We start from the raw sequence: 27,429 nt of genomic DNA on the forward strand, positions 1-27,429 counted from the left end.
TTTTTCATTGAAATCCATATGTTAAATTAAAGGAAGCACAGCAATTCCAGCGCTACTGCTGAGTCCTACATTGAAGGCATTCAGGCTACTGAGTGGGTTTTCCCAGCAGCCAAGATCAATGTGTGAGGAGAAAGGGGTGTGTTCATGTGTGTTCATGTGTGCTGCACACAAAAAAAAGTAAACCACACATTAAAAAGGCTGACAATGCTCTTAAGACTAATATAGTGTATGTCTTGAAAAAAGACGGGCACAGGAGTAAGCAGGAGGTACCTGATTAATTTGAGAGACACTGGTTTAAAATAAAATACTTGATCTCAATCCACCCAAATTTTTTGGGGAAATATCAGAGCAGTTAAGCCACTTATTACAGGGTACAGAGTTGGGAGCTTGTACCCAGGGGTTGTGCAGCACAAGGATCAAGCTCGTTTCCGTTTAAGGCCTTTACCCATCAGTTTCTGTGAGTCCACAGAGCACAAGAGGTGACAAGAATGCTTGAAAAAATGTGGAATTGGCTTTGTTGGATGGACAGAAATGAAAGACACCACCACATACAGCAAGTCATCAGGGAGACGATGCAGCTCCACAACAGACGACTGTTCTCCCCTGCCCGGGAGAACGAACGCAAATCATGTTCAAAACCTTCCACTTCCTAGTGTGGCTCCGCGGGGCTAGCGGGGGATACATATACAGTCCGAACGCAGCGAGCAGCGGCAGCAACGGAGCCTTTCGGTTTCTGCTTCTTAAGGGGAATTCTAGCAAAGGAACCGCTGTTCATTCGGCAGTGCTGCAGCGCCCTTCGCCGCCCCGGCACCAACACGGGCTCCGCTAGGGGCGGAGTCGGCAGCCACTACCACAGCGGCCCAGCACAGTAACAGCGCCCCACGGGCCGCCGCCTGCACTTCCAACGATGCGCTTGGCACACGGCGCTCCTTCCACCGACACCTCCGACGATACGCTCCACACCGAGCTCCCGCGAAACAGCCCCTTCAAACACACGGCGGGAGAGTAACTCCGGGCACATCCAGCTGAGCTGAGCTGAGCTGAGCTGAGCGCCGCTCCCGCTCGGCCCCACCCCTGCCCCGCGCGCAAATGGGAGCCGCCGCCGTCACAATGTCGCGAGGCAGGGGGCGCCGCTGACAGCTCTCCCGCACACGTGACGGACGGCCTGCCACGTGATGCGCCTGCCCAATGGGCGCGGCCACCGCCCCCCTCCCCCCCTGCTCGCGCTCCCGGCAGGCCCCGCGCGGCGCGGCCGGTCTGTGTCGGTAAGATGGCGGCCGTGAGTCTGAGGCTCGGAGATCTGGTGTGGTGAGTGGTGGCGCGGGCTGGGCGGCGGTCGCGGGGCATGGCGGACCGGGCGCCTTTAGTGGAATCAGTCTGCGACTGCGGAGACGCAGGCGGGGCTGTAGCCGACCCTGGGAGCGACGCAGCGGGAGCCGAGTCGGGCTGGGCCGCGCTGGGCGCTGTCAGCCCGCGGTGACTTCGGAGAGCGGCTGTGAGCAGGGTGGGGCTTGGCAGGGCAGTGCAGTGGTGTGGCCGCTACCGGGTTGCGGGTATCGCCGCCGCCATCCCTGGGGCGGTGTGGGAGGAGCGGCGGGAGGCAGCCCGGAGCCAGGGCACCGGGCCGGCGGGAGGCGGGCTGGGCTGTGAGCCGGGCCGGCACTGGGGAGGCTGCCGAGGGCGGCGCATGACGGAAGCTGTGTTAGATGGAAGGATGAGGGAAGCGGGACGGAAGGACGAGCAATGCGGGGTTCCCTTATAAGCACGGGCTCACCTCCCGAGGGATGCGAGAAGCGTTAGAGATAGAAAGTATTTGTGGAGAGCCACGCAACCGTTTCTTGGCAATGCTTTAATGAAGCAACACAACAATTCAGCGTTTCGTTGCAGGTTGGGGTGTCCCTGTGGAAACCCCCAGAAGCCGTTTCCCCTTGTCACTGCGATCTTACCCTCAGATAGTCAGAGCTGTGATTTTGTGTTTCCTGGTCGGGAGAAGTGCGAGAATTCCACTGCGCCCTGTAAGCACCGATTAAGTGCATCGGTTTTGCTGTGCTGGATGGGCTAGGCTCTCCTGCCAGAGCTCAAAGAAGTAGCTAATTTCCAACACGTGAATAAACGCATGCATTTATACTGATAACTCAGATAAAAAGAAGCCCGTGCTTCAGGCTGTGACAACTGCAGCTCTCATTTGAAAAATTTACAGTGCTGGGAAGTTGTCTAATTTATATAGCAAAGTAAGTAAAGATTAGTTACTTTTAGCATATTTCTTTCAGATGGGAATTTGGGGAGTGTTCTGCTCTCAGTGCTGGAATGCAGATTATCCTGCTTTAGTTTGGTACGTGACAGCCAGATGCTGTCCCTAGAGCTGTTGCAGAGAACTTTTACAATCAGACAACAACAGCAGAAAGGGTTTGCTGAAGTTTTTCCTTAGTACAGGAATGGGAGCATTGAATATGAGACATGGTCATGGTCACAGCTCTTGGCAGTATTCCTGCCTGCCTCTGGCTTCTGAACCTTCTGTACAGCATTGCCAACTCAGCAGGCTGCAGTGCCACTTGCTGAGAAGTTTTGTTGTTGTGCCCCACAGGTTCTTTGCCTGTCTCTTGCAAGACAGTTACTAATGGGGTTTTGTGACTACTGCAGCACAAGTCAGTGACAAGGGTGAAATAAGGATAAAGCTCACCGGGAAAGCTGGTAAGCTGAGGGCTAAGACTAATGTCTCTTCCTTCTCTGTGATTATTTCTAGTATTGCATAGTTTTCGTAATGGAAACATTTGCAAGTGTAGAAAGTAAGCTTTACTGCCTTTTATGGCTCTTTGTATCTTCAGTTAGTGTGGTGGTGAGCACCTGTAGAAAGTGATAATGGAATACCAGTTGAGGGGATCTCGCCATTAATGCCTTCCTGTGGAAATCAGAACCTCGGCTTTCTGTGCTGGGAGTTGGTGGTTGCTCTGCTCACCAACTGCTCTAGACAGGTAGCTAGTTCTCAATCTGAACTCCGGTCTGATTGTCTGCACCAGTGCTTTTTTCAGTTCTGTGTGAAGAAATTTCCACACTTATGGCGCTGCAGTGCCTGTTACTCTTGTATCTTGCAGGCAGTGTTGCTGCTGCTCTTATCTTCAGTTCTGACAGTCCAGCAAGGTCAAACAGACTGTCCAGAGACCTGAGTTAGGTGCAGATGTCAGCCCTGTGTCCTGCCTGGAACAGAAGGTTTTGACTGCAAATTGTAATTCTCTCATTATGAAAAGTGTTTCATAATATGAAAAAGCCGACATTGGGATACTTAGTTTTTTCTCTAATTCTATTGCCTGATAATTTCTTTTTTTTTCTGTAGGGGGAAGCTGGGCCGTTACCCTCCATGGCCAGGGAAGGTGAGGTTTGTTTGTATTTATTGTTACTTTCTTAGTTTTATATGGTTTGTGGTTTTTTTTGTTTGGGTGTTGGTTTTTTTGTGTTTTCCTTCTGTGTACGGAAAGCTTTGCTTGAAAGCATTTCAGTTGTGGATTAATACTAGTTTTCTTGTTTTCTTATTTTTTTACACATCTACCTCACAAATCTAAAGTGTGAACTAGTTTAGGGCTTTATTTGATATGTTATCTCAGTCTGCTAGTAGCATCTGGTAGTTCATGTGGAATGAAAAGCCAACAGAGAGCCAGCTCTGGAACTGATTGTGTTTCCCAAATTTAGTTGTTTAATCCCTGTCACTTTCTGCAAGACACATTTCTTTTCTTCCATAGTAAGTTGGCTAACAGTATTGTGTTAAATAATGGAAATAAGGAGTCTGGCTTCCTAAGATACTGTTTTAGAGCTGTCATTTTTGAGAATTATCTGGTGTAGTTTGATCCTACTTCTGGTTTGGTTGGGGTTTTTTCAGATGAAAGATTTTTAAAAAGGAATTTTATATACCATTTCTAGTCTTTCTACTTCTTGGAAAGACCTTTCTTTTATCTTATATGTGGTATGAGGGCTAAGCATGCTGAGGTAACAGCATGAGTCAGGTAAAAGAATAGTCAATGTGGCTGACAACTATAAGCATTTGGTTTTTGGTTATTATCAGGTTAACACCAGGCTCATCTACAGGTGTCACCTGTGTAACTGAATGATAGCTTTTATCCTTACTAACATTTTAAAGTTGATAAGCAATTTATTCTGGGAGTAAAGACAAAATTTAAATTCTTAAGGTTACCTAAGTGGAAAAAAAAAATTATTAATGCAAGTTATCCTCTTAATCAGATTTTCAAAAAATCTATAATAGCTGAAGACTGGGTGGCAAAATCACAACATTTGTCACTATGTGCTTTTTAATTATGATTTCTAATCACCTTTAGATTGTTAACCCACCTAAAGATCTGAAGAAACCTCGAGGAAAAAAGTGCTTCTTTGTGAAGTTTTTTGGAACAGAAGATCAGTATGTACCTCCTTGTTTTCATCTGAAAAATACTGTACCACATAATGTGGATCTTTTGTGGAAGAAATATTTCCTAATATTGCAGTGCAATGTAGCATTGTAAAGGATTCTCTTTGAACCACACAATAAAAGAAATTCAATTATTATTGCATGCTGTAGCTGCTCACTGGGGTATATGAAGAGTGTAAAAACTTTAGGATTTGAGTTGTTGTGATGATAGCTCACCACTTTTAGGTGTGACATGACTGTGTCAGATTTTAGCATGTAATGAGAAAGGTACGGCTCAGAGTTGTTTTTGTTTTTTTTTTTTGCTGCCAGAGGAATAAAAGTAACTATATAATTGCCATTTGTGAAAGAAAATACTGTCCTGCATGCTGACTGAAAACATTCTTGCTGTGCTTTTGGAAGACTTCACAGTATAAGAGAACCAAAACTGTTTTAGACTTCTTTTTTGCAAGGCAGAATTTAATGATTTCAAATGTGAACGAAATGTTAAGATTTAAATTATTACAAGCTAGGTAAAAAAGCCCCTGAGAACTTGGATGTTTCATGGGATTGAAAATTATTTTGATAATTTTTCAGTTTTCCTCTTTATTTTCTGCTATTAAATCATGGAATAGAGAAGAAAATTGCAAATATCTGTGGAAGACTAAAAAACCCTGTACTTTTTGGAAGAAAGGTGACAAGATCTAAGACCATTTGATGAATGTCTCTTAAGGAAATTATTTTTCACTGCTAAATTTATTTTTGCTTAATACTTAAAAAATGTTTTTCTATTAAGAAATGAGGTCTAAACTTGATGGAGTAGTAGCGAATGCCGCATAGTAATGGGAATGTTTGGATCTCTAATAACTTGAGGCAGGTGAAGGTTGATTTGAGGCTGGAGAATGTTTTTTGGTGGTGTTATTAAATATGGTGATTTGTGCTAATAAATTCTGAGTTGAAGTGGATTATTTCTGTCTTGATTATTTGTTCTCAATTCTTGTATTTCATGTTATTGAGTCAAATACAGATTTTTTTGGTATTAAGACAAGTGGTCAAATGTCTTGGATACTGTAGCTGAGATTAATAACATGATTGCGAATGAAGAGTTCAGAGCTGCACAATAATTGTGATTTATTACAAGATTCTAGAGCTCTGGCTGGGGCAAATTCGGTCATCTGGCATAGTGAGGTAGTATGGTTGTTGCAGTGTAGCCCCTTCCCCACATCTCCAGCTTGTGCAATTTAATTATATCATGCTATATAATCAAGAATTAGGAATTTGCTTGCTCTGATTGGCATACCTTACCTGAAAATTGAATAGAAATAAATGCTATCACCTTTTTTTCAAATAATGTTGATAGAGAGAAGTGAGTGAAGCTTGTGTCCCTCTTCTGTCCTGACTTGGAATGTCAAAAGGATGTGCTGGTTAGAACTGTGCTGTTCTAAGCAGTGTGTTGCTTGAGAAAGTTCTCATGTTTGAGCATAATCACCCAAATCAGGTAAAATATTAATGATTTCACTTCAAATGTGAAGATGAAGAGGAAATCACTTTACTTCTTTTGTAGAAGTAAACTAGTGGGTTTTGCAAATGCTTTTTTCAGGTGTGTGTATAAACAGGATTTGGAAATCAGTAACTGAGAGAATGTCACCACATTTTGAACAGCCTAAGGAACAGTAGAGTGCAGAGCTGTCACTGTTCAAGGGGTGATGAGTGGCACACTTACCCATACCAGTGGTCTAGTGCATGTAGCTTCTCTTTTTAGCACCTCACCTTTTCACTATGTTCACATTGTACAATGGCATTTCTGTACCATAGATCCGCTGCTGCAGCTCTTACATTACTGCTTTACCCTTTGAGGTTGAACAGGAGAGGATCTGGTCATCGGCTCTTGTCCAGTGTGTATGAGGCAAGGCGATGCTGATTTCTGGGTACAGTCCCTCCCATGAACTTCTGAGGTTTGTTGCCAGACAGTTTGTTGAGAGGTAGGCAGTCTCTGACCCTATTTTAGTCTTACTTCCTTCTGAGTATTCCTAGGTGCTTTCTGCGGCCAGAAATGCGCCTATTCCAGGCTGGGTGCAAATTGTTCCCACCTGACTCACGTGGCTTTGGTTTGTCATACTAAAGGTTAAGGAGAAAGATGTTTATAAGTAAAAATGGATGTGCAGGAGCAGAGCAGAGGGGTAAATAAAAACATACTGATGAGTTTGACAGTAGTTTTGGTGTAGTGTATAAGTTTTGGTTATTTGTGAAATTCTGGCTAGCTTAGGATACAGCACAGGGGAAATGCATTTTCCTTTTTATGCAAATTGAATATTACTGTGTACTGGGCCTTTGCAATGCTGCTGTGACTAAGGGAGTAGATTAACTGGAAAGCTGTGAGTTCTTTTGGTCCAAGACACAGAGGTGAGAGCATGAGTGCATTCAGACTGTTCTCTAAGTCCTGGCTTTTGATAAATTTTCTATGGAGCTCTGTACTCCGTGTGTTAATTGTGTTGGTGATGTTTCTCCTGTTTCTTCTGAAGGAATGGGTTTTCTGGAAGATAAGGATTCTCTACCCTTGGAAGCAGATTTTGCTTGTGTTTAAACTGTGAAGTACATACATGCCTTACCACAGTGAAAGCCACCTAATGTTCATAGTAGTGATGTAATATCCATGTCCTATTCTAAGTGATTGTCTGCCTCGCAATTAAGGCAATCATGTAATGTCTCTCTATTACCTTGTTCTCCAAACTGATAAGGAGGTTTTTCTAGTCTGCCTAGGAGTTGTTTTTCTGAGTGTCTCTTCTTAGAGTAAGTCACATTAAAAGGATTCTTTATCTAAAATCAAGAACAGTTGATATTTCCTGCCCATAGATCTGAACAGCATCTAACAGCATCCATTACAGGAATCTAAACAGCAATTTTAATTTAGTTTAGAAGTGGAACTTAGACCTCTTATCTGGTTTCTAGCTGTGCATCTCAGATAGTATTTAAAATTCCCTTTTATTATTTCCATGTCACAGTCTTGTTTTAGGAAATCTTTGTAGATATTTCAGTAATCAAGTAAGAACATTTGTTTTGCTATGTATGTACATTTGTTGCTTTTAGTAGTTAAAACTAATAGACTGGCAGGCCCGCGAGTCTTTCTTGGTGTGTGTCATACAGTTAAAAATAGTTTTACATTTTTTGGCCTGCTTAGGAATTCATTGTGACATTTGTTAAAACTAAAAATATCATTGCTTTGAAGGTATCTTTCTACTGTGATTCTATAGAAATACTAGTCACAGTCCTGCAGCCATCAGAGATGTGTGTACAAACACAGCCATTCACTTTTCTTACCCCTTTGGTATTCCCTAGTAGCCAAATGGACTTGCAAGTCATGTATATTACAGTCTTAACAGGAAGCATTCTTTCTTACAACCCTTTGTAGCATCAGTGTGAAACTAAATGGTGGGGTCAAGGAGCACTTCCTGATTTTATATATTACGGAAAAAAATGGAGGAAGCTTGCAATCTAAGAAATGTAATAATATGCAGCCTGTTTCCATCAAGCACAGTGATTTTTAACACAGTGCTCATTACCATTCCATCCTCCATGTCCTGTTGGGATGAAAACACCTACCCTTTTCTTTTGCCACTGTTTTCCCTGGTTTTCAAGGAGAGAGTAAATTCAGGATGTTGTCTTTCTGAAATGTTCTTTCAGGTCCTGACATCAGAAAACACTTGCTTTAAATTTGCCAACTGTTGGAAATACACCTTAGTAGTCTGAGGGTCTGGAGGGATAGGCTGAGCTGATGGAGTGGGTGAGCCTGTGTTCCTGTTACTTCTCAGTGAGGCAGATTATCCCTTGCAGAGCTCTGTGTTGCTGTGGCAGAGCCAGCTGGAATATTGTTCAACATCCCTGCAGGCACAGTGCCATAGCTGAAAATCACTACAGACAAAACTCTTCCTCGTACTGAGGAGGTATTTTATTGCACAAATTTGAAAAACCTAATACTTAATTTCCTTCATTATTGCCTTGCTTCTATGTTTCTTCTGAATATCCCTTCCTTTATTCTAGTATGATGTAGTCATTTTTGTATTTTTTTTCTAGGAGTTTATGTACTAAGTTGCAGAGTTTAGTTGAGTTACTTAATTGATGAGGGTTGGGATGTTCCCTTTTAACAAAGGAAGTCCGTATTGATTTGTTGTATGCTCATACACACTTATAAATAACTAAGCAATTTTCTTTTGACTTTTAAGAACTGGTTGTGTTAGCATTTAGTGTGGGCATCTAAAGTGCTGCAGTCTAAAGTGATAAATGTTTTCCCAGACTGTGGTAAATAGAAATTTGGAGATACAGGGCTACTGTGTTCCATCCCTAGCTATATTGTTTGCAAAAAGCGAGGATTGGTGAATATTCTTCCATCTCATTTCTGCAGTTTATCATTAGGAGTTGGTATCTGTAGACAGGAAGAGAATGGCTGGAATGGTGAGGGTTTGAAGATCTCCTTGCCTATGCCATGATTGTTCCATGAGTTTGAATATGGTGCCTCTGCATCTCTCTGCCACTGTTTCCATGTGGCTGCAGTTCACTTTCATACTTGTCTCTGCTTATTCTAAGTGTTGCTTATTGTTCATGTTTATAAAGTGAATTTGACATGAGCAGTGGTTTTCTAAGAGTGGTATTTTGGAGACAATGAGGAACAGTGGGGAGAAGTGAAAAGAGAAAGCCACTCTTAACAGCTATTTTTATTACATCTTTTCACTTTCCATGTAGCCCATTCCTTATAGATGCCTGGTGACTGTGCAGCAGTATGAATGCAATTTCATCTTAAATTTGACATCTTCAATGTCATCGCTAATGTTTTTCTCATGCATTGATTAATTGCTGAATCAAGAGAGAAACAGTAATTTTATATGTTGTATCATTGAGACTGATCTAAATACTGGGCTTCATTGGCCTTGAGGGCATTGAGATCTTGTGTATAAACATTAATAATTTTGTTTGGTGAAAAATTCTTTTGTTTTCAAGTGCTTGAAACACTGTATGCAATTGGTTTATGGACATTAGTGTCAAAAGACGCTCATTTCTTATAGAAGGTTGTCCAGGTGGGTGATGCATAAACAAACTGGAAAGGAAAAGACCGATTTAATTTTTTTCCTGATTGTTTTTCACTTATTAGTTTGTCTCTGAGATCTCTAGTTCTTTGTCCTGGTGGATCACAAGTACCAAGATGCACCTTTGAAGCCAGGAACCAGAAAGCTTTATACTTTGCGCTTTCTCCATACCAAAGGAAAAGGAATGAGAAGGAAAGCTAATGAACACGTGCAGTGAGGAGTTGACAGGATGTTCAGAAACCTAAGAGAATGCCTTGAAGGAAGATAACTTATTTTTATTTAGAAATTCAGTCCTGCAACAACATGCTTTTTTGTACTGTGGTCCAAAATTTTGTTTCCTTTATACATGTAACGAAAAGCTTCTCATGAGCTGGTGCTCTGTGGTACACAGGGATGTTTGTCACTGTTTGTCGTACAGGCAGGCTTTACAGTGTAAGATAATTTTAAGGTGTGTTTCACAGTAATGTCTGGGCAGCTGTGAGAGATTCCCTGAATAGCTGCTGGACTCAGACTCTAGTCTGAATGCAATGATTTGACTTGTTAATATAAGTCAGTTCTTACAAAATGATGTAAACAAAGTGAAAGGATTCAGCTTTGCATGCAGGGGCACTGGGTTCTTTGGAAAGGATGCTGGCATTTTCCAGTCAGTTCTAGCATGTCTTGTCTCTGCAAATGAGACCCAGAATGTTTCATTCTACTTTCTGAAAGTTGATTCCTGATTGTAGTTTACAAACAATTGCTATTGTCAATGAGGAGAAAGGTCTTAGTATAGAGTTTATTTTGTGAAGAGAGGAGAAACAATCAAGATTCAGCAAAACATTACTATTATTTTTTGTTGTTTTAATCTTCATGTTCAGTTTAACTATATGACATGGTGCTTACAGCGTCTGAAAATTCAGCCTTTAAATCTCTTGCAGAAACAAGACTGCACTGGGAAATATTTAAAATGTATAGTCATGGCTAGCCTATGTAACATAAGGATACCTGGGGACAAGAGAAAGTCTGATTGTCCCCTTTTTGCTGTGTGCTAAGAAGTACCATCGGCCATAATAACTGAGGGAAGGGTTTTCAAAATTTACACAGTTCTGTTTTCAGTAGGCTGGAAGTAGCTTTGTAACAGTGTGGTTGATGAACCTAGGCTTGAATCTGGGGAGGGAGAAAGGTGGTTTAATGTCTGGTAGCCACAAGGAATTCAGGCATCAAGGGAAGCAAAGGCATTCCCTTAAACCTCACTGAAGAAGTGGTAGAAGAATTTGTTTGCGTAAAGAAATTGTCACCCGTACCTGATGACTTTATCATTTGGTAAATGTCAAGAAGTCTTATTTAGCAGGAGTGGAAACAGGCAAGTCATTTGATTTCCCTTAAAGGACTGCAGTCTTAATAGGACTTCAGGTTAATACTCTGCTGCTGTGTAAGTCAGATTATTTAAAACAGCAACAGTGAAGGAAATATTTTTTTTTCCCCCAAAGCAAAATTATTCTTTTCATGCAGAATACCTGGGTACATCAGAAATAAGTACAGCAGTGAGCTGTTGCTTTTGTATTAACTCTGTGTTATCTCTATAGTGAGAATACGTAATTTTGGGGTTTTTTCCTATAGGTTTTTTAGACACCTGTGTGCTCAATATATTTGAACTAGGGATTGATAGCTGAGAATTGTTAGGTGAACTTTATTTTCAGCAAACTCTCAAGTAGATCAGTGGTATTGGCTACTTTACCTGGAGGCACGGGATTGTGGGTATTCCTCATGGTGAAACAAGTGCAGTCATTGGGCTGCCATTGTTTTAAATGCGTCCTGTGATCACATCCAAAAGCTGTTTTGCCAATAGAGAATAGTTCTTAGAGGGGGACAGTGCTAGGATAAGAGGACATAAAGTGTAAGAAATAACAAAGTGCCAGAAGAAAATTCTCAGTGAATTCAGTAATGGCAGCCCTTCAGTTTCTTGATGGGAAGTGAGTTTGGACTGTTGTCATCAGTAGAGCTGGGAAGAAAGTGTAGGTGTGTGTTTCTCAAAGCAGGAGGATTATCCCATTGAGAAGGCTGCAGTTTGGGGAATATAACTAGCTTCTTTTTTTGTTTCAAGTGCTTGGATCAAAGTGGAGCAGCTGAAGCCTTATCACCCTCACAAAGAGGAAATGATAAAGATTAACAAGGGTAAGCGCTTCCAGCAAGCTGTGGATGCTGTAGAGGAGTTTCTTAGAAAAACCAAAGGCAAGGACCAGGTGAGTGGGTTCTTCTTCACTGTGTGCATTAAAACAGGTTTTGGCATGAATGATGATTAGATGCCTTGTTATGTGAAAGAAGTTTGTTGCCTCTGGCAGGTTGAGAAGAGTTGTGTTTTCCTTCCTTTGGTTTTTGGGGTTTATTTTCTATCTTCTCTTCTTCCCCATTAAATTGTGTTTGGTGGGGAAAAGTGATTATTGGTTTATTAAATGATGAAGAAACTGAAGAGGCTAATTGATCTACTTGTGATGACTTTATAAATCAGTCTTCAGAATTTGGTATCTACTAATCTTGTCTTTACTATGTTGGAAGTGCACACAGTCCTGGCAAGTCTTCAGGTGGCCTGTTCTGGTACGTGCTTACTTAAACTAGTGTGTTTTTGCAGCAGAACTAACCAGGAGCTTCATTCACCAGCTCTAAAAGTCTAACAGATGCAGTTTTCAAGTTACTGAGCTGTTGTTTTACTTGATAGTAATCAGCACAGGGTCCTTCACATCCTTGGTTTTGCATGAAAATTATTCCATCTCTTCTCTTCTTTCCTTACCATCTTCTATTCTATAATCTCTCAGGCGCCTTCCCATAACTCCACTGAAGAGAAGAATCGGCGTAATTCCAGTGAAGAACGAGGCAAGCAATCTGCTGGTGAAGAGAAATGCAAAGCCAGTTTGTCTGAAGGAAAGGTGAAGAAGGGCACAGGGGAAGGAAAAAAGAGGGTTTCTTCTGTCTCGTCAGAGAGAGGATCAATGTCACCCATGAAAAGAGCGCAGGATCAGAGCCCCCGAAAGCGGGGGCGTCCACCCAAGGATGAGAAGGTTTGTGTTTGCATGTCCACCAGTGCCCGTGGACTTGGCATCTGGACTTGAGGGCTGACTGGCACCTTGACTAACAGTCGAGGAGGAAGAATCAGTTCAGTATCCCTTTTTTTTAAACTTTTCCATGTTGCTACTTCTAGACCATTTGGCTGCCTGATACCATTGGCAAGCATATTGTTGATTCTTCCTGTGATTTTTATCAGTTAGTTGCCGTGACTGGCTCTGTTTGTGTCTGTGAGAGGGCTTTGAAAGCTGTATTAAGGAGACTCCATTCTTTTGTCTTGTCATCCCTCAAGTTCAGTTTGTGTGGGAAGGATTAGCAAAGAGGTACAGGTACAGAGGTACATCTGGCTCCTGACTTCTCCCATCTCATCTACTTCATATGATCAAGTGATAAGTAACTGCTCAAATTCGACCTTAGTACTCACAAAGAGTGAGATATCTTTAAGGGCTAGGGCTTAAAGAAGAAATTCATAGCCTGGGGAATCCACCAGAAGAATTGTCTTCATTTCAGCTTCTGTGCTTTAGGATATGTTCCCATCATCTATTATAAAGGAGCCTTAATATTTTATTCCTACTACTTCCCTGATATTTCTCTATGTTGTGGCAGAACTTCGTCTACCCTAATTTAGAGTTCTAGCCTTTCTGTTATGGAACTCACTGTTGTGGTCTATCTCTTCCTATTCCAAATTTTGGTGGATTATTACAAATCATATCCTTCATCAACGATTACACCTGAAGACAACTGAGAGACCTCAACTCAAACACCATACGGCAACGTGCTTGCTCACCTGTGCTTCAAGGGGATCACAATGTGCTTCAAGTCTTTTCTTTCAGTCAGGATGCAAGTCAAGATGGTTGTCCTTGCTCTCCGGAATTGTGAATGGATTGGCCTTCGCTGGTTGAACAGCAGACTCTCTCTTGATGTAGTAAAATGAAGCTGATCATCTTAGATATTAGCTGTGAAGGCATCATAGAATAGAGTCATAGAATATCCTGATTTGGAAGGGACACACAAGGATCATCAAGTTCAGCTGCTAAGGAGTTAAAGAAAATACTGGCTCTTTTTTAGCACCAATGTTTTTGAAATTAGGCTGTGTAACAGATCCCATCAGTTTCTTTTGAGGGAAGTTAGAGGAGAGGAGAAATGTGTGAATATTTATGAATTAAAACTAATAATTACAGAACTTGTCTTGACTGATGCAGGAAAATGCTTCATTGGCAACATAATTTTCACTTTTCTAAATGTCTTCCTATAAGCATGTTGTGTCTCTACATATTTCTGTTTAAATAACCCACAAGACCTTTTTTTTTTTCACTTGCAAAGTGATTCTGTGTCATTGAGCTAGATTCATTCCAAAATTAATCAAAACTAATGGCTGGAAGAATTCTGACTGTGCTAACACATTGCACACATAGGTTTTACTATGTTATCTACCTCAGGACATCAGAGTGCTTTGAGTAAGCTAATTGTGGTAGTTGACATTATTTTACTGGCACATGACAAGTACACTGGTTTTAAAGTTGCCACACAGTGGTGGCCAGCTGTGTGATAGCTGCCTGGCCACAAACCAGGAAATTTAGCAGGATAATGTAGGAAAGTAAGCCTTATTGTTTTTTGAAAGTGACAAAATAATTGCCATGAAAATATAACAATACTGCCTTAATACTGGTTTTCAGCCTATGAAATAATTTTAAAACCTGTCTTCTTGCCTGGTTCTCATAAATTCCTCAAGTTCTTAGCCCTGGAGTAGAAAACATTTATGTTGTTGGTCTGAATTAATATGATGATGGGATTAGTGGTTTTTTTCCTCTGTTCCAGTCCAAATTCTGACTTCCAAGTAATAAGAATGCATAAAAATCAAGAATCCAGTTTTTGCTGAGGTGTGCTTTGTCTAGAAAGGCTATGTGGCCATACATGATCTTTCACATACTCTTATTTTTAAGCTTATATGAATAAATTTGAAGGAGCAGCAGAACTTCCTAGATATCAAAGCAGGTTTTATCCACACTTTACCAGCTGAAGTATGCCCGACACTCCCTGGACATTACAAGGCTGGAGACTGATGTCTGCATTGTCGTGCTAAAACTTGGACAATTGCATCATTCTTGGGTTACCTCCAAGAGTCTTACTCTGGCTGTTTTTGGAAACAGTGTTCTCTTGTGCTTCTGTGTGGACACTAAGGTATAATGTGCATTTTCAGGAAGTAATTTCGGAGGGAAGATAACATGACTCCATTTCTGAACCCTCATTTCAGAGGAAGACATCACGTATTATGTACAAGTCCTGTGCATTCTCTTCATGTAGCATAAAAACCTAGATGTCTATAGTGTATGTCTATGACCTATAGCATAAAGGCCTATTTTAACCTATAGGCTTTGGGGAAATAAAGTTGAATCTGCTCAACAGTAAAAGCCCCAGGATGTTAAGTACTATCATGATACTACAAACCAGGGTCTGTGGAGCAGATGGGGCAGCCCACATACCAGTTTGTCTCATGGATTCTGCAAACTTGAGATGTGGCTGTCAACCTTACACTTTAAAGGTTCTGATAATAGGTAGGCTATTCTATTGTGACAGGGTAGGATTAAAACAGTTCAGACCTCTGCTTGTAATGATATTCTTCACTCATTTGTTAAGCGTTTTGCATCCACCAGAGTAGAATAAATGAGCAAGCATGTTTGTTTTTTGCTCATTGCATAGGTGCAGTGATTCCTCTTAGATATGAATAATGGACTCTCCAGAAGCCATAAATCTGATTGAAATCCTTTGCTTGGCAGTTCATGCTTTCACCTATGTTGTGAATACTCTGTGTTTAAATATGACTACTCATGGAAAGGCGTGTGATTGAAATGGAAGGCTTTTGTAGTGCTTTCAGAGCTCTCTATGTGTGCTCAAATTATTATTGTGCTGTGACCAGCCCCTGAGCCAGGTTTTAAGCTCTTTCTGGTCCTCCTTCTGTCTCCTTAGGACCTCACAATTCCAGAGTCAAGTACAGTGAAGAGAGTGATGACCGGAACAGTGGCTGGTTTTAAATGGCCACCGAGTGTGAGCGAGGTGAGAAGCTTTACAACATCTAGGTTTCTGAGTTTGTGGCAGCAATTCTAGAGCCTTTTGTCTCACTGTAAAACAGCAAGATCTTACCTTCTTTTGTCGGGACATGCTGCAGGATAACAAAGCTGAACAATATCCCAGGTAGTTCAGAAATATGCTGGGAAATGGGAAATGAGATTTCTGTGTCTGCAGAACTACTTGCAAATTCACATTAAACTTGCTGTACTAATGTTTATACTTGTTTCAAAAGCATTCCTGGGACTGACTTCCCAGAAGTGGAGCTGATGTGGATAGTCTCTCCCTGTCTGAATACTATCACATGGGGTGCTTACATTTTATTTCCTTCACAAAACAGCTTTTGAAAGCCCTTTGATTTTGTTGAATAAATGAGAGATCAGTAAAGCAGAGTAAAAATAATGTGATTCCTGGCTAGTATGTAGGATGCTCGCTGGGAAGATAAGGGATCTGGGCCTTCAGTCCTTGTTGCTGTTAGGATGGGTTTGCTTATCTCCAGTCAATCCCCAGAATGCTGTTTTGTGGAATTACTTAGAAGCTGGAAAATAATTGTTTTCATTTGCCTGGGAAAGGAAGAAGTGGAAGATGAATTTTCTTCCTCCTATGTTAATGTTCCTTGTATCCTTCTTTGGTTTTCCTACATATGTCCAAAAATGAACGATTGAGTTTGAATGACTTTGGTTTTGAGACTGAAACAAAATGTAAACTACTTAATTGAAACAGGTTCCTTGTGACAGCTGATACATTTTATATTTTCCACCTTACGCTATTGCTCTCATGCAGCTTAGGAGAGCAAGGAAATTGTGCTGTCGTAACTTAGTAACTCTCTGGATTTATTTCTGAGGCTGTACTTTCTCTCTTTGTAGCCTGTGAAGGACAGTGATCCACACTTTCATCACTTCCTGCTGAGCCAGACAGAGAAGGTAAGGATTTGGAAGATGGGATGATGCTGCTGGGTAGGTTGGAGTTCTACCCTTTGCTGGAACTGAATACAAGGAGTATACATAAAGAGCTCCAGAATTCTGTTCTTTAGGGAGTGGCAGTTAAATTACTTGAAGTACTTCCAAGCCTTAAGATTTAGAGTGATTTAGCATTAAGTACAGTGAATAGTTTTTAGTAATTCAAGATTATCTAGCACTAGATTTTGACAGATCTGATGTAATAAATTGTGTAGAATGAGCAGGAAAAGTTTTTTTGTGTTCAAAAATGCTGTTGTTTGATTGTTTTTGATGGTTATCCAGTCAATTTCTTCATCTGGATAGGCTTGCCAATTCACTGAATGTTGCAAAAGAACTTCCAGGACCAGAAAAGCTCCGTGTAAAATACAGCCTGTTTATCTCCTGAGAGTCAGAAGCCTTGCAGGATTTTATATTCAGCAGTGAACATCAGGAGGAAAAGGAAAGATCAAATTAAGCATAAAAGGATTTATATCTCGCTGAGGATCTGGGCAGATCCAGAAGGATTAAGAGCTGCTCACAATGTTATCTAGACAATCTCACAGTAAGCAGCATGGGGAGGAGCAGCCTTTGCCTTAGCATTTGTAGAAAGCCTTCTTCATGCCTTCTCATATTAACCAGAAGGTTTTAGTTCCACAGCTGCAGAGACATAGTGAGTGTAGATGTGAGGCTTCATGGCAGGTTTCAGAGAGCTAAGTGTAGGAGTGTAGTAGGGATGATCCAGGTTCTGGTGCCTCCAGAAGAGCCTGTTATAGGAACTACAGAAGGGAGTTTGCGGTGCCTTTGTTAGAAGACAGGCTGAATTGCTGGGGCAGGGTGGGAAAGAATGATCTTAATATCTTACAGTATATTTTAGGTTTTATTTCCTTCCCTTAAGGAAAGTCCCAGAGTTGTCCTGGTTTGAAGGTGGTGGTGGGTGGGCGAGCTGCCTGTTTCTGGGGAATAAGGATATAGTCGGTTTGCTCAGCAGAATAAATCCTTCCCCTGAGTGCTTTGTCTTTTCCATACAGCCAGCTGTCTGCTATCAAGCAATCACAAAGAAACTGAAGGTTTGTGAAGAGGTAAAGCAAATCTTCATTTTGATGGATGTTTATTGTTATGAGGCCTTGCAGTTCTTCCAGAGCTGTGTGTTAAATTGCTATTATTATTATTTTTCCCTCCTCTCTTCCCCCGCCACCTCCCTGCACCCCACCCCACTCCCTCAGGAGACAGGATCCACCTCCATCCAGGCAGCAGACAGCACAGCAGTCAATGGCAGCATCACACCTACAGACAAAAAGTAAGATCTCCAATACAGTTTCCTTCCCAGCTCACACATGCAGCCACTCTCCAGCCTGTCACTGAGAATGAATAAACGTAACATTTCCCTTTAACTGCACATTCCTTCTGTCCTTGTGTGAAATTGTTTGGGGGGCAAGGTGGGAGAGAGGCAGCTAAAAACAAAGGGGGCTATGCAATACAAAATTCAGAGTAATTTCTGTCCTGGATACTTCTGCAATTTGGAGTGTTTCTGCAGTTGCCCTTTTCAGTAGGTCCCACTGCAGGATGTTAGCAGCAGTATTCCTCAGTGTCTCATGAGGTAGGAAGATAAAAGGGGATCTGTCTCCAGTAGTGCCTGGCTGGAGTAGTTGACTGGGGTCGTTTAATCACTTGCTTAAGCATGCAGAAGACAAGAGGAAGAGGGAGGTGTGTTCTTCCATCACGAGAACATGAGCTTTCTGGTTTCTCCTAACACCCCCATTCTCCTTTATAGAGTGAGGGAAGGCTAACTTGAACTTCGTCTGTAACTTCTGCTTTGTTCAAATTGAGTTCATGCCACTCTTGCTGTTTATTGTTGGGGCAGTTCACATGGGATGTCAGTTCTCACTTGTACTGCAGGTGAACAAAAATAACAATGAAGCTGTTCAGGTAAAGCAGTCTCTCAGGAAAGTGTATCTCAGAGGTGGGTTGTGAAGGAGGGAATATCTCTGCTGGTTTTGAGACTTGAAAATAGGTATATCTTACTTGGGCCATGTAAGGAGCCTGTAGTGATTTGCTCTGCCCTGTCTAAGGACAGAAAGAGAAAAGGCAGCATGGCTAACTGGGAGAGGACAGGTGGCTTGTGAAAGCCACAGTGCTGCTGTAGTGTGGCTAATTCTGCAGAATTGACTGCTGGATTTGCCAGGTAGATTTGTTGTGGTCTTACTTTGGATGTAACTGAATGCTTCAGAATCTCTTTGAAAACTGGGAAGCTGCATGATGGGTAAAAGGGTTTTTGCAGTAATGTCTGCAAGAGTAATTCCTGTTGCAGGTGATTGTAGGGACTTGGTGGCAGATTGTCTCTTTTTTGAATGGAGGGGAGCAAAATTCTTTCCAGCTTGCAGGAAGAGGGGAAGGATATTTTCTGGGGCTGACGATGACCTGTACTGGCCTAATACTTCCTTTCTTCCTATGTCTGAAATGGCAGCTGTAGAACAGGGACTAGGTCTTTGGTCTGACATGATGCTTAGCACAGTAGTCTTTGCTAGGCTTTATTAAAACTAGGATACTAATGTATCATTCAATTATACAAGCAAACATTGTATGTGTGACTTAGTTTTAAAGTCAGAAGATTAATAATTAGAAAAGCACCTGCTCATTTCTAAATGTTCCCTTTAACTTCAGTAAGGCAATGACTGTCAACAGAAAGCACATGAGCAGCAATTTTAGTAAGCCAAAAACCACACACAAACAGTTCACCCCAAACAAACAAAAAGAACCCAGACCATCCAAATCTTTAATATTTAGGTGATCTTCTGAAATAGGCTAAAGACTTTCTTCAGGAAATTGTTAGGGATGCTTGGTAAGGAAAATAAATTCCAGCTTGCTTTTAAAGCTCAGTATTTGCCCATTGTACCTGTGGTTGCTGTAGAACATGTTTGTTTGGGTATTTGTTTTTTTGTGCTGGTGATACTCTTCATCATTTCCAGCACCATGAGAAACTTAATACTGATTGCTTTCTCTTGCATTAATGTTTATCTGTACCCTCAGGATAGGATTTCTGGGCCTTGGTCTGATGGGAAGTGGCATTGTCTCCAACTTACTAAAGATGGGTCACACTGTCACTGTCTGGAACCGGACTGCCGAGAAGGTAGGCATGTGGTTAAACCTCTCCTAAACATTCAGTTACCCCCTGTATGTCATGGAATCATCTGTCAGTAGTGTCTGGGAGGGGATGCCAAAGAAACACAAGGATATACTTGACACCTTGTTTTGTCCTATATCCTATGTGCTTGTTGATGGGCATGTGTGACTAGCTGCGGCCTGTTCTAGTGTGGTCACTCTTATGTCAGCAGTCTCACGCCACTGCCATTTTGTATGAGAGGAGAGTTGTCAGAAAAATTACACCCTTGTATATTACAGCCTTATATGTGTTGAAGAATGAGATGTAACATGCCTCTGAAAATACTGCTGATGTGAATTGCCATGCAATGTATTGTGCCAGAAAGGCCAGGTGCAGGGAGTTATCCCAGGAGATTGAGGCATGGTAAGATACACTGCTCAGCCGCAGGTTAGTCTACATCTGTTGTGCTAGTCATGTGGTAACAAGTATTCTGTCAAAGATCTGCTGTGTCATGAGACCAGGATGGAGAAGGGCTTTATGGGAGTATTCAAAATGAAAATAGAGCTTATATTGCATGGCACTTATATACTAGACAGTGTTACTCTTTGTAGTGGAGGAGGAAAAGTAGGTAGCTGGGGGAGTGTGGTACTTGTAAGATGCTGTGGAATAGCAAAGCAGGAAGGGCACTGTGGTTACTTTGTTAAAAGGGAATTAAAAGATTTATTTTTTCAAGAGCAAAACATGGCTGTTATGAAGGGATAGGGTAAGAAGGAGCTAAGATTTTGAAGCAGCAGCCCTCTGAAACACACTCATCTCAGATGTGTATATTCCTGTTACTATCCAGTAACACATGTTGCTATGTCCTTTAACTAATTTTTTTTCCTGAAGTCTTCCTTTTCTTCCTAATAATTTCTTGTCAAACCCACAACATTCTTACCATTTCACCTTAGAATTTTGTTTCTTTGTGTCTTTTTTTCAAAGTTCTTCACCTGTTCTTCAGAAAAGCTGCAAAAGAGCCCTGCACACACACGCATGTGTGTGTGTAGACAAAGCAACAGAAGAAGATTAAGTTGTTGTGTAATTAACATGTCTGTCTCCTTTGGAGTTGTGTCCAGCAGTGGAGTTTTAACAGCAAAATGCCAAGAATCCATTTGGTCTGCATTTAATTTGTCTTACTTTTGGACTTGTGCCTTTTGCAGTGTGATTTGTTCATCCAGGAGGGTGCACGGCTGGGAAGAACCCCTGCTGAAGTAGTCTCCACCTGTGACATCACGTTTGCCTGTGTATCAGATCCAAAAGCAGCAAAGGATGTAAGGATTAGCTCTTATTTTACCTCCACTGGTTTATACTGTGAGATGGCAGTCACTGAATATCAGTTCTGATTCCTACTAACTACAGTAGCCTGGGTCGTTGTATATCCTGAGCAGTGCAGCTGTGTAAAAATAAATGTCCCAACAAAAATTAAGCATTTTAAAAATTAAATCTTTGAGGGCAGGTTCTGATAGCCCTCTGGGGGTCTTCCGCTGTAGTGCCAGGCTCAGCTGGACTCCTGCAGAAGTGGAGTTTCTCTGCAGACACCCTATTGCTTTACCACTCTTCTGTTCTCCACAGCTGGTGCTTGGTCCAAGTGGAGTGTTGCAGGGGATTCGCCCAGGGAAGTGTTATGTGGATATGTCCACTGTGGATGCAGATACAGTAACAGAGCTGGCCCAGGTAATCACTGAACTGAGCCTCTTAACAGCAGCAGGTGTTCATTCAGCAGCAGTTCTTCAGTTTCTGTTGGTAATAAAACTGCTTCTAGAGGTCTTTGGGAGAATCTCAAGTTCCAGGCAAACAAGACAACATGACAAGTCTTAACCAGCAAACAGTGTTGGATGAGATGTTCCCTGGTGATACCAGCAAAGTTGTAGATTTGGCAGAGCTGTTACCTGACACCAGTGCAACCAGATAGCCAAATTTTGATCCCCTAAGAAATATTTGTAGACAGGTTGGTATTCTGTGGCAAACTGGAGGGTAAAACTCTGTCTGGATTAATGACTGATGAAAGGCATAATCTGCCTAATTTAAGTGCTCTTGCTGGGAAAATGAATGCCTTCACATTTCATTCTATAGAAATATTACAGGATTTCTGTAGAAGTGTTCTGATTACTTCTGCTGTGATATCTGTGATTTCTTTTTGGCATCTTGATTGTTCCCCACTGCCCTAGGGTAGCATGTTTGATTTTACAAGGAAGGGGAACTGGTTTTGGTGAAGTTTTAAGTAGTTGTTGATGCACTAATGTGTAACATTAATTTGGAGAATGCAAATCACCCATATTAGTAAACATGTGGTTGAAGAGATCTGTCAGAGGACTTTCCTCTGTGGGAAAGAGGGGAAAATATAATGATCAATCTTCTGGAATTCTTATGCCACATATACACCTTCAGCATTGATCCCTTGGCCAGTATAGGGTGCCATGACTAAAGCATGCAGTTCAGCTGCTTAAAACATCCACAGTAGTGATGGGTGGAGGAGGATCTTGCCTGGAGTGTGAGGTCAACTTTTGGTCTTAATCACACTCTGCAGGATACATCACGATAATGCTTTCTTCTCCTGTTGGAGCTATTTGTTCTGCTTTAAAATTCTGTCCTTAGTGGCAGAAATGCCCTGAATTATGTTCCTGCTGCTGTTCATGCACAGCTAACTAGAGATGCTCTTCTCCCAGGTGATAGTGTCCCGAGGTGGTCGCTTTCTGGAAGCACCAGTCTCAGGAAACCAGCAGCTCTCTAATGATGGAATGCTTGTGATCCTGGCAGCTGGTGACAGGGGTTTATATGAGGACTGCAGCAGCTGTTTCCAAGCCATGGGGAAGACCTCATTTTTCCTAGGTAATTGAAACATGGAGAGCCTGATAGCAGTTTCTTAGTGCAAGGACTGGGAATTTCAGCAAGGTGTCTGAGATGTATATGTCATCTTTATCTTTTCTCTGTGGGCAGTGTGGGAAATTGGCTTGCTGCTCTGGAACTTGGCCAGTTTCAGAGCCTTCAGGCTAAGGTTTCCTTTTTAAATGCTGGCTCATTTTGGAGGGTCTGTGACACTTTTGGTTTCAATAATATTTTCTTATTATTTCTTCATTCCTTTGAGTGCTTGAAAAATGGGAATATTTTCTGAAGTCTTCCAGGGCAAGGGAGAGCTGCCAAGTGCTTGGTGACAGAAGTCTAGCAGTGTTACTGCTGTGTGGGCTGGGCAAGCAGGGCTGCTGCTTCTCTTCTGGAGGAATCTAAATGGTGTGTCTTGCTCCCAGGTGAAGTAGGCAATGCTGCCAAGATGATGCTAATTGTGAACATGGTCCAAGGCAGCTTCATGGCAACGATAGCAGAAGGACTGACTTTGGCTCAAGTGACTGGCCAGTCCCAGCAGACCCTTCTGGATATCCTCAATCAGGGACAACTTGCCAGCATCTTCCTGGACCAGAAGTGCCAAAGTAAAGTTCTCTTACGTTATTTTCTTGCAAGTAATTTTTACAATCTAGCAGCTTTTCAGGTAGTGGCAAAAGGTAGAAAATAACAATCTCATCTTCGTCAGCCTGGGATAATGGTTATTTTAAGCATTCTGGAAATGAAGAGCTGAGTTCCTGTTCCTTCCCCTTCATAGCAAGGACCTCTGAGAATCTGAATTAGGACTGCTTAGGGCTTAAGTCAGGATTTCATTGGGGTAGGGTAACAAGTGAAATGGAGGGCAAGCTACTTAGAAATCTGAGCTCACTTTGTCAGTGGGCACTAGTGACATCAATCCGCTGTGGCCCGATGGAGATAGAGAGTTGGAAAACAGGACAGCTAAAAGCAGTGATCAGCAGTGAAAAGCGAGACTGGTGTTGAATTGCAGCCCCCTGCAGAGTGGGTTTGGCTTACTTTTGTCATGCTTAATTTTGCATGGGTTCCTCTCCACAGATATCTTGCAAGGAAACTTTAAACCTGATTTCTACCTGAAATACATCCAGAAGGATCTTAGATTAGCTATTGCACTGGGCGATTCTGTCAACCACCCAACTCCCATGGCAGCTGCTGCCAACGAGGTAAGAATTGTTCAGTGTTCAGATGCATTCTTCAATATTTATTGAACAGAGCCATTTGTCAACCAGAGATACAGATCAAAGGATTATGTTATCTCTAAGACAAGGGAACAGTGATTGAAATATTTTTTTACTAGGGTGGCATTAGATTTGTTTTGATTGTAGAGACCTGTAGAATGTTGCATCAGGAAACACAGAAAGACCTGGCATTTTCTGATCCGCACTTGGATTATTTAACATACTGTGCAGTTCTCTGCTTTCTCTGGTGCAGGGTCAGCAAAGGAGTTTTTGTGCTGGGAAAAGGCTTCACATAAGAGCAGGCTCTGATCCTTTTCTGATTTCTCTTTAGGTCTATAAACGAGCAAAAGCATTGGACCAATCTGACAACGACATGTCTGCAGTGTACAGGGCCTACATCCATTAGGCTGCACCCTTCTTAGTGTTCATACAATGATAATTGATTAATATTATTATGATACTGGGTTTTAACTCTGGACCAGTCCATCTCTGTGTTTCCATTTCCTTTTATACACAAACTTTGAGACCTGCTGTGATGAGCCTTCCACTGTGGCAAGAGGGGGGAGGAGGGGGCTCAGATTGTTGCATTCTAATTAGAAAAGTCCATGCCATGCACTGACAGTCATGAGACGAAACAGCGGCAATTGTTCAGAAGCTCTGAGGCAACTCTGCCAGAAATCTGCTGCTTGGCTGCTTTAATTTTCCTCTTTGTTTGCTAGTCCAAGGTGCTGTTTCTAGCAATCCCTTTTCTTCTTTGCTGTGAAATAATGCAAGTGTTGGACTCTCTGCATCAAGGGGACAGGGTGACATACATCCCATCTACCTGTGAATATCACTTGAGTCCTTGGTCCCAAGTAAGGTGAGGAGCATTCCTGCTAATTAGCCACTGTTATAGAGAACAAAGCACCTCCCATGGAGGAGAAGGGCAGTTCCAGAGGGTAAGGGGAGTTGAGTTAGTTGAGTTAGCCACTGTCTTGATTCAGTTTCTTTTTAGACTTCCACTTCCCCACCTTGATGGAGGAATTCCTGTACTGTTAAAGACAGCACATTGCATCCATGTCTTCCCCTGTACAGACAACTACTGCTTAGGGAACACAAACTGTACTGAAAATAGGAGAATGCCTATGTCAGTGAGGCTCCTGAAAGGCTTATTATAGCCCATCCAAAACATCTTTGGAAAGTAACACATTTTCATAGAAAACTGCAAGAGAAACATAGTGCCTATAAAATTGGGCTAGAGATTTTAACTGTTCCTGGCCTTAGCTTATGTTATGTTACTACTTGTTTGGTTTTTTTAACCCTTGTAGTAAATGAATACAAAGGTGTCTTGGATTGCAGCAGTGTCACAAGCAGAGTGGTGAGTCTGAAAGGGGAGAGAAGAATGATCCAAGAAATTGAGATTCCTGAGCTCCTTTCTATGTTCTCTGGCCTTTGCATGGTTGTCACATCTCTCAGCCTGTTTGCCCATCTATAAAGGTGGGTGATGATTACCTACCTCACAGAGATAATTTGTGTACTGACTAGTGACCTTTATACATGTCAGATTTTCCATACATGTTCTTAGTGTTACTGTTTTGGGTACAAGATAGCACAGCATAAGCCTTCTCCCTGTATCTGTGAACTCTGCTTATGGCCAGATACCAACTTCTAGGAAGACCAGTAACTGAGATGGGGGAGGCTAAGACCACTGCTGAGCTTTAGAGATGGGCAACATGAACTGCAGATGCCAAGGCTGGAGATCAGAGATGCTCTCAGTGTAGATAGCAGAGCAACCCAGAGTCCAAAGGATGCCTGTCACAAAAAAATGCACAGAGTGTGGCTTGGGTTTTGGTTTGTTTGTTTGTTTTTTTTTGGTTGTTTTTTGTTTTTTGGGTTTTTTTTTCCCCAATTCTCAGTATTAGCCTTTTGGGAGTGTTCTTGCATTTTAAATTCAAGAGTTAGAAAAATGCCAGTGAGAAACCTTGGCCAAAATAATTTCTCAAGTGGTACAATCTCCTTCCTCCCTTGGGCTGGGATTCTGAAAGGAAATAAGACAGATTCAAGTTAGGTTGTGTTCCTGACATCTGCCCCTGCCACCTTATTTTTTTTTTTTTTCTAGGAACTTAATGGCTGTGTAAGGAAATTTCCCCTGGGTTAGGATTTCTTACCAGTCCTGCTTTGTGCAGCATGTGTGTATGGTTCAGGGACACCTTGTTAAGAAAGAAAGTGTCACATACTCATTTTTAATCACAACATCTAATGCCTTATGCTGTAAATATTATTTTGAGTATTTTACGTCCTATAATGACTGTTCTTTGTGGGCTAATGCTGTATTTTGCATTACTTTTATCCTGTAGTGAACATCTGGCAACTGAGCTGTCAGACTGCACTGCCTGTTGGCCAGTGTATGTGGGCGATGGTAGTTCTACACCTGTGTTCCTGTGGCAATGCCACTGCCATTCTGTATGTAGGTATTTGCATTAAAGGCATGTAAAATTGCCAGGATAGTTAGCCATTGACCTGCTTTGGCACACTGTTCTTCTCCACTCAGAATTCCACAGTTAGCATCTGAAGTCTTTTGTTAAACATGTTACAGTAAAAAAAAATATCTCATACGAATTGTGCATTGCAGGCATCTGAGGGAAGTTGTGGATTTGGAGGCAGGAAATGAGACTAAAGGAAAAAATCTTTGAGGTCCTGTCCCATGTGCAGTTGAGCGTGAACTTTGCTGAGCCAGTTCAGTGGCATCCCCCACTTGTCCCTGCTGTCTGGGCCAGAGTGACGGTGAACAGGTGTGAGCATATGTAATGGAGGATCTTTGTTAGTTTGTGGTGCCTCTGGATACAGAGAGAATGCCAAAGGAGCTCTCAAGTCCTGTGACAGGTATTTCATAATGAATTCAAAGGACCAGTCCCAAGGCAGCTCATGGCTGCAAGGTTTGTTTCTAGAAATACAGTAGTTCCCAAAATGGAGATGGTTATTTCTGTGTGAGTGGCAGATGTGGAGTAGTTGAACACTGTAATTTATCCTGGAGGGGTCTGACTGCAGCTTTCGGCCATTGTGGGTGGCTGTAGAGTGGCTGCAGTGCTGCTTGGACAGCTGTACAGTCACAGATGTGCCCAGGAGGAGCAGGAGGAGAACAAAGAGCTCTGATGTGGCTGTGAAGAGAAGGGATGGAAATGAGGGAATCCAGACTGTTCCAGATGCCACTTGAGATTGCTGTCATTCTCACTCAGATTCTTGTATTTATGTCTATAGCCTCTGAACATGGATTTGAGTCTGTTCCTAGGCCTGAGATTTTGGGGGAGGGAAGTGGGGGAAGCAGTGGATTGAGACATGCTCTAATAAAACTCGCTAGTTAAATGTTGTCCTAATATTGTTGACAATTCTGTAAAGTTTCTTATTATGAAGATTTGTTTTAGAAGTTTGCTTTTTTTTTGACTCCCTCCTTTTTAAAGAGAAAATGTGACACTTGTGAAAAGCTTGTAAGAAAAGCAGTTTCCTTTTTCCTTGATGATAGATCCCATAGTTCATTAAGGTTGTGAATTTTTATTTTCCTGCCTTGTTTTTAATTAACATTTGTCATTCAGAATAGGATGTGTGGAAATGTTTAAATGGCAAAGACTTTTTTTTTTTTTTGTGCAATTAACAAAGCTACTGGCAAAAAGAATAAAACCTTTCTTGGTAACAGAATGTTCTTGTGGCATTTTCTAAAGCATGTCAGAGCTATCTTGGGGCATTAAGGAAGTATGTGTTCCTCAGAACATTA

The 27,429-nt window shown here is 41.8% G+C and overlaps 1 protein-coding gene across 7 annotated transcripts; it reads left to right on the top strand.

The window, feature by feature from the left end:
* Positions 1-1,171: 1,171 nt before the first annotated feature.
* Positions 1,172-27,353, top strand: GLYR1 (glyoxylate reductase 1 homolog). Of its 7 annotated transcripts, XM_072935503.1 has the most exons (18): positions 1,249-1,308; positions 1,888-2,015; positions 2,585-2,691; positions 3,332-3,368; positions 4,326-4,405; positions 11,552-11,690; positions 12,261-12,503; positions 15,475-15,561; positions 16,440-16,496; positions 17,540-17,590; positions 17,735-17,808; positions 19,539-19,638; positions 20,811-20,921; positions 21,223-21,324; positions 22,317-22,479; positions 22,896-23,075; positions 23,542-23,666; positions 24,013-27,353. In XM_072935503.1, the coding sequence occupies exons 6-18, from the start codon at positions 11,604-11,606 to the stop codon at positions 24,085-24,087; spliced, it is 1,455 nt and encodes a 484-aa protein (XP_072791604.1). In that variant the 5' UTR covers positions 1,249-1,308; positions 1,888-2,015; positions 2,585-2,691; positions 3,332-3,368; positions 4,326-4,405; positions 11,552-11,603; the 3' UTR covers positions 24,088-27,353. The 7 variants fall into 7 exon arrangements, with proteins under 7 accessions (XP_030140735.1, XP_030140733.1, XP_002190295.3 ...); XM_030284876.4 differs by lacking the exon at positions 1,888-2,015 and having other exon boundaries at positions 1,197-1,308; XM_030284873.4 differs by lacking the exons at positions 1,888-2,015; positions 2,585-2,691 and having other exon boundaries at positions 1,173-1,308; positions 21,226-21,324.
* The last annotated feature ends 76 nt before the right edge of the window (positions 27,354-27,429 follow it).

Source organism: Taeniopygia guttata, chromosome 14, assembly GCF_048771995.1.
Source record: "Taeniopygia guttata chromosome 14, bTaeGut7.mat, whole genome shotgun sequence".
NCBI classification, from domain to species: Eukaryota; Metazoa; Chordata; class Aves; order Passeriformes; family Estrildidae; genus Taeniopygia; species Taeniopygia guttata.

Coding starts and splice junctions, on each gene's coding strand:
- GLYR1 (XM_002190259.7), top strand. CDS start 1,271: ATGGCGGCCGTGAGTCTGAGGCTCGGAGATCTGGTGTG. Junction 16,497..17,539: donor TGCTGAGCCAGACAGAGAAG/GTAAGGATTTGG, acceptor TTTTCCATACAG/CCAGCTGTCTGCTATCAAGC. Junction 17,809..19,538: donor ATCACACCTACAGACAAAAA/GTAAGATCTCCA, acceptor CTGTACCCTCAG/GATAGGATTTCTGGGCCTTG.